Source organism: Priapulus caudatus, unplaced genomic scaffold (assembly GCF_000485595.1).
Source record: "Priapulus caudatus unplaced genomic scaffold, Priapulus_caudatus-5.0.1 Scaffold825, whole genome shotgun sequence".
NCBI classification, from domain to species: Eukaryota; Metazoa; Priapulida; class Priapulimorpha; order Priapulimorphida; family Priapulidae; genus Priapulus; species Priapulus caudatus.
In genome coordinates this window covers 72,276-76,546 of record NW_014577886.1, presented here as the reverse complement: position 1 = coordinate 76,546, position 4,271 = coordinate 72,276, and the positions used below count along the sequence as shown (strand labels likewise).

At 44.9% G+C, this 4,271-nt stretch overlaps 1 protein-coding gene across 1 annotated transcript in view; it reads right to left on the bottom strand.

Moving 5' to 3' along the window:
* The window catches only part of LOC106813789, an 8,560-nt gene that overhangs the window by 1,764 nt on the left and 2,525 nt on the right, over window positions 1-4,271 (bottom strand). The window contains exons 2-4 of the mRNA XM_014818013.1: window positions 3,352-3,516; window positions 2,214-2,378; window positions 1,132-1,378 (exon numbers count right to left, since the gene is read on the bottom strand). Coding sequence (XP_014673499.1) covers window positions 1,265-1,378; window positions 2,214-2,378; window positions 3,352-3,516 — 444 coding nt within the window. The 3' untranslated portion in view covers window positions 1,132-1,264. The remainder of the gene's footprint in view (window positions 1-1,131; window positions 1,379-2,213; window positions 2,379-3,351; window positions 3,517-4,271) is intronic.

Genomic DNA, 4,271 nt, shown 5'->3' with positions numbered 1-4,271 from the left:
CTAACAAATGTGTCACTACGCACGACTGAAATTGTACGTTCATAACCGTAGCAACAGACCCCAGATGAGCCCAGACGCTCTGCGGCTCTTGTATTGTATACGGAGCGAGATTGAGTTGATAAAATAGCTCAACACTTCGAATTGAAGATTTGTTGTGACCAGGACGCAAACCGCGCGTACTAACGTTGTTCCTAGGAAAATCAGTTAGCTACCCCCCAGCTGTTCCGGCCCTGGGCGCACAGAGACCTAGTTATGCGATCAACACCTATGCAGACACTTGATATGGCAATAGCGAATTACTCGCGGACAAACTGCCCACATTAAAACCCGCGCGTACGTGTTTATTCCAATATTGACCAAATTTAAGAATAAATTCAAAACGTGAGGCCATGGCGGCTGCCATATTAGCTCCTTTTCCATAGATGGGTTCCGTATCTCTTTACTTTGTTTACTTTACATTGACGAAGAGACTAGGAACCCATCTATGCACTGCTATCACGTGACGTAAATCCGCTGTTTTCGACCTGTCACCACACTGTGCTGTCACCTACCATAACACGGCAAACATTTTTACGTTCGGTCGTATAAAACCAGCCGCTGTCTACCGGTCATATGTGGCTACGATGGAGAGTGATAACGACCCGTCACGAGTTTCGCCCGGTTATATGTATATTTGCTATGGAGTATATACCGGGTGACCGATTGTGACGGCAGTCTTTATGCAAGCTGGCGAATATACAATTGAACATCGGTAACTTAGAACAAAATTTGTGTTGAAACTAAAAAATAAGCTTTTCAATAAATAGTAATGACCAATCACAAGTAATGTCAATAATAACCACCAATCAAATGGTTGATATGCCGTGGCAATAGAACAGTATGTCAGCGCACAGTAACGTAGGGCGTGACACGTTGATGGGACCTTTTTACGTTTAGAGCAGGAAAGAGGATTTGACTAGAGGTCTTGATTATTCACGTATAAAATGTATACATTGTTCTCAGCAAGGGACTATAATAAGAGACGGAGAGATAATTAAGGTTCATCAAATCGGTAGATCAACTCGGTTAATAGCTCTACCAATATATTTCTATAGAGGGTTCCGCGACTTGCACTAAAAATAGCAATATTACCTACAATCCCGTGCCTAAGACTAGTAACAGTCTGCACAGCGCGACAGCATGCTCACTTGTCATCGCACCACGAACCGCACAACACGGCAGGGAACGAAACGAAAATCTCGCCCCCTGTTGTTGAATGCCGCCGCTAGGGGGCGTCGACGCAAGAGTATCCGAGCGACTTGCATTTCTCGCACAGGTGCTGGGGATGCTTCTTGATTGGGTCGGACACGTCGAGGCCGTCCGGCTTCTCTAGGGGGCGCTGCAAGCAGACGCGACGTCATTTATTTATCGGTTATTCATCGTTTTTCAATTAATTCATTAATTTTTATTTATTTACGTATTTATCAATTTTAATTAATTTATTTATTTATTTATTTAATTATTTATCAGGCGGGACGAATCTTTGCGTCGTTTGTGGCGCCACGGAGCAATAATTCTTTGCATGCGCGACTCACTGGTAGAAATTCCCCTTTGTCTAGCGGAGAAAGAATTCCAGCGAGGCCGTGTGAAGCCGTAAATATAATAAATAACATAGTCGAGTCTGCATAGTAGTAGCATGATGTCATCAACCAAAAGATATTAATTAATGAAGTGCAGGTGGGTTGCAAGCAATATGTGATGCCCTGTTGGTTGCAGCCCGACGCGAGAACATTTCTATTGACGTTTTCTGCTTCCACAAACCAGGGTGCTAAAAATAACGCGAGTCCGGAGTCAAATACTCCCTGATTTACTGTCGGAGTCCCTGATTTGACATATGCAGTCCGTGTGACTCCCTGAAAATTCTGCCATCCTAACTAGTTCGTTCCGGAGCACGGCCTCGCGGAATTAACGTGTTTTTTTTAGCTAATGTCCAAAGAAAATTTGGCAGACGTACAACCGCATGAATCTTAAAAATAAGCACATGCGTTATTGTTAATATCTTTAATTTTGAACCTCAGACTGCGGACTCTGTTATTTTGCTGTGGACTCCCTCTTTTTGAGTGTTGGGAGTCAGTTGGACTCCCGTGTTCAAAAGTTAATTTCTACTCCTGACAAACTGCATGGAAGCAGCATAGCTGCATGGAAGCGGTGGCGGCAGGGAGCAGGATTCCTACCTGTTTGTGTGGGTAGACGTTGATGTTGCACTTGTTGCATTCCTGTCCCATGTTGGCCCAGCTGTTGCCCGACATCCACCGCCGCTTGCACTTTGGGCACTTGTACTCACCGAAACAGCGCTCCTCATCCTGGTGCGGCGTCAGTCCCTCTCCTTTTGGTCTCGCCTGAAGGCAGAGTATCGCACGTCAAAATTTCGGCGATTACGAAAATACTTTGGTTCCCCCGCATCTTTAATTCGCACCCGATCACAAGAAAATGCAAAGATATTTGTTGAGTTAAGATCATGGCAAAATGCTATATTGGATTTGTTAATTAGGATCATGGGATAATGTTATACGGTTCATTAAAATCAATAGAACACATTAAAATCATGGCAGACTATTATCGGGTCCATTAAAATCATCGCAAACTGGACCCTTTAAAATTCGGAGCAAATTATAATTGAGTTTGTTAACCCACGATGCTGCGACGAATCTGCTCGACTGGTGGGTATATACGACGCTACAGGATATCTTTGCCGCTTACATATAAGAACAGTTTACCAAAGGTATCAAATCAGGGAGTCCGACAGTAAATCAGGAAGTATTTGAGTCCGGACTCCCGTTAATTTCGCACCCTGAAACTTTGCTGCTGTTTATACATAAGAACAGTTTACTACGGGCCGCGTTCCACTTCGACGAGAGAAGGGGGAATATTTCCGATCCTCATTGTTCAAATTATAGATCGCTGATCGATGAGTTACTGTATTACAGGCTGTACGCTAGAAAAACAGGCGACCCGGCCTCTCTCTCACGCTCTCTATTTCTCTCTCTCTCACGCTCTCTCTTTCTCTCTCTCTCTCTCTCTCTCTCTCTCTCTCTCTAATCTATATTAGCAGTAAGTGGATCCCGGTTTTGCAGACAGGTTTACCAGCGCGTGTTGGCGTGCTAGAGTTCGATATGATTGTGCAGACCCGGTTTTACAGCTAGGGTGTTGCAGGCAAGTTTATCAGCGTGGGTTGGGGTGTAGTCTGCTAGAGTTCAATGAGATTACGCACGTCCGGGTTTGCAGGGTTTTGCACTACTCCTCCACACTTCTACTCCTGACAAACTATAGCAGCTGCATGGAAGCGGTGGCGGCAGGGAGCAGGATTCCTACCTGTTTGTGTGGGTAGACGTTGGTGTGGCACTTGTTGCATTCCTGTCCCATGTTGGCCCAGCTGTTTGCCGACATCCACGTCCGCTTGCACTTTGGGCACTTGTACTCACCGAAACAGCGCTTCTTAACCTGGTACGGCGTCAGTCCCTCTCCTTTTGGTCTCGCCTGGAAGGCAGAGTATCGCACGTCAAAATTTTGGCGATCACGAAAATAATTTGGTTCCCCCGCATCTTTAATTCGCACCCGATCACAAGAAAATGCAAAGATATTTGGTGAGTTAAGATCATGGCAAAATGCTATATTTGATTTGTTAATTAGGATCATGGGATGTTATACGGTTCATTAAAATCAATAGAACACATTAAAATCATGGCAGACTATTATCGGGTCCATTAAAATCATGGCAAACTATTACTGGACCCTTTAAAATTCAGAGCAAAATATTATTGAGTTCGTTAACCCACGCTGCTGCGACGAATCTGCTCGACTGGTGGGCATATACGACGCTACAGGATATCTTTGCCACTGTTTATATATAAGAACAGTTTACCAGAGGTATCAAATCAGGGAGTCCGACAGTAAATCAGGGAGTATTTGAGTCCGGATTCCCGTTAATTTCGCACCCTGGAACTTTGCTGCTGTTTATACATAAGAACAGTTTACTACGGGCCGCGTTCCACTTCCACGAGAGAAAGGGGAAGATTTCCGATCCTCATTGTTCAAATTGTTGATCGCTGATCGATGAGTTACTGTATTACAGGCTGTACACTAGAAAAACAGGCGACCCTCTCTCTTTCTCGCACGCTCTCCCCCTCTTTCGCACGCTCTATCCCCCGCCCACTCACTCACTCATTCTAGAGTAACATACGGCAGCCCGCCCAACCACGCGCGCGCAGCTATGCTGCTGGACAACAACTATT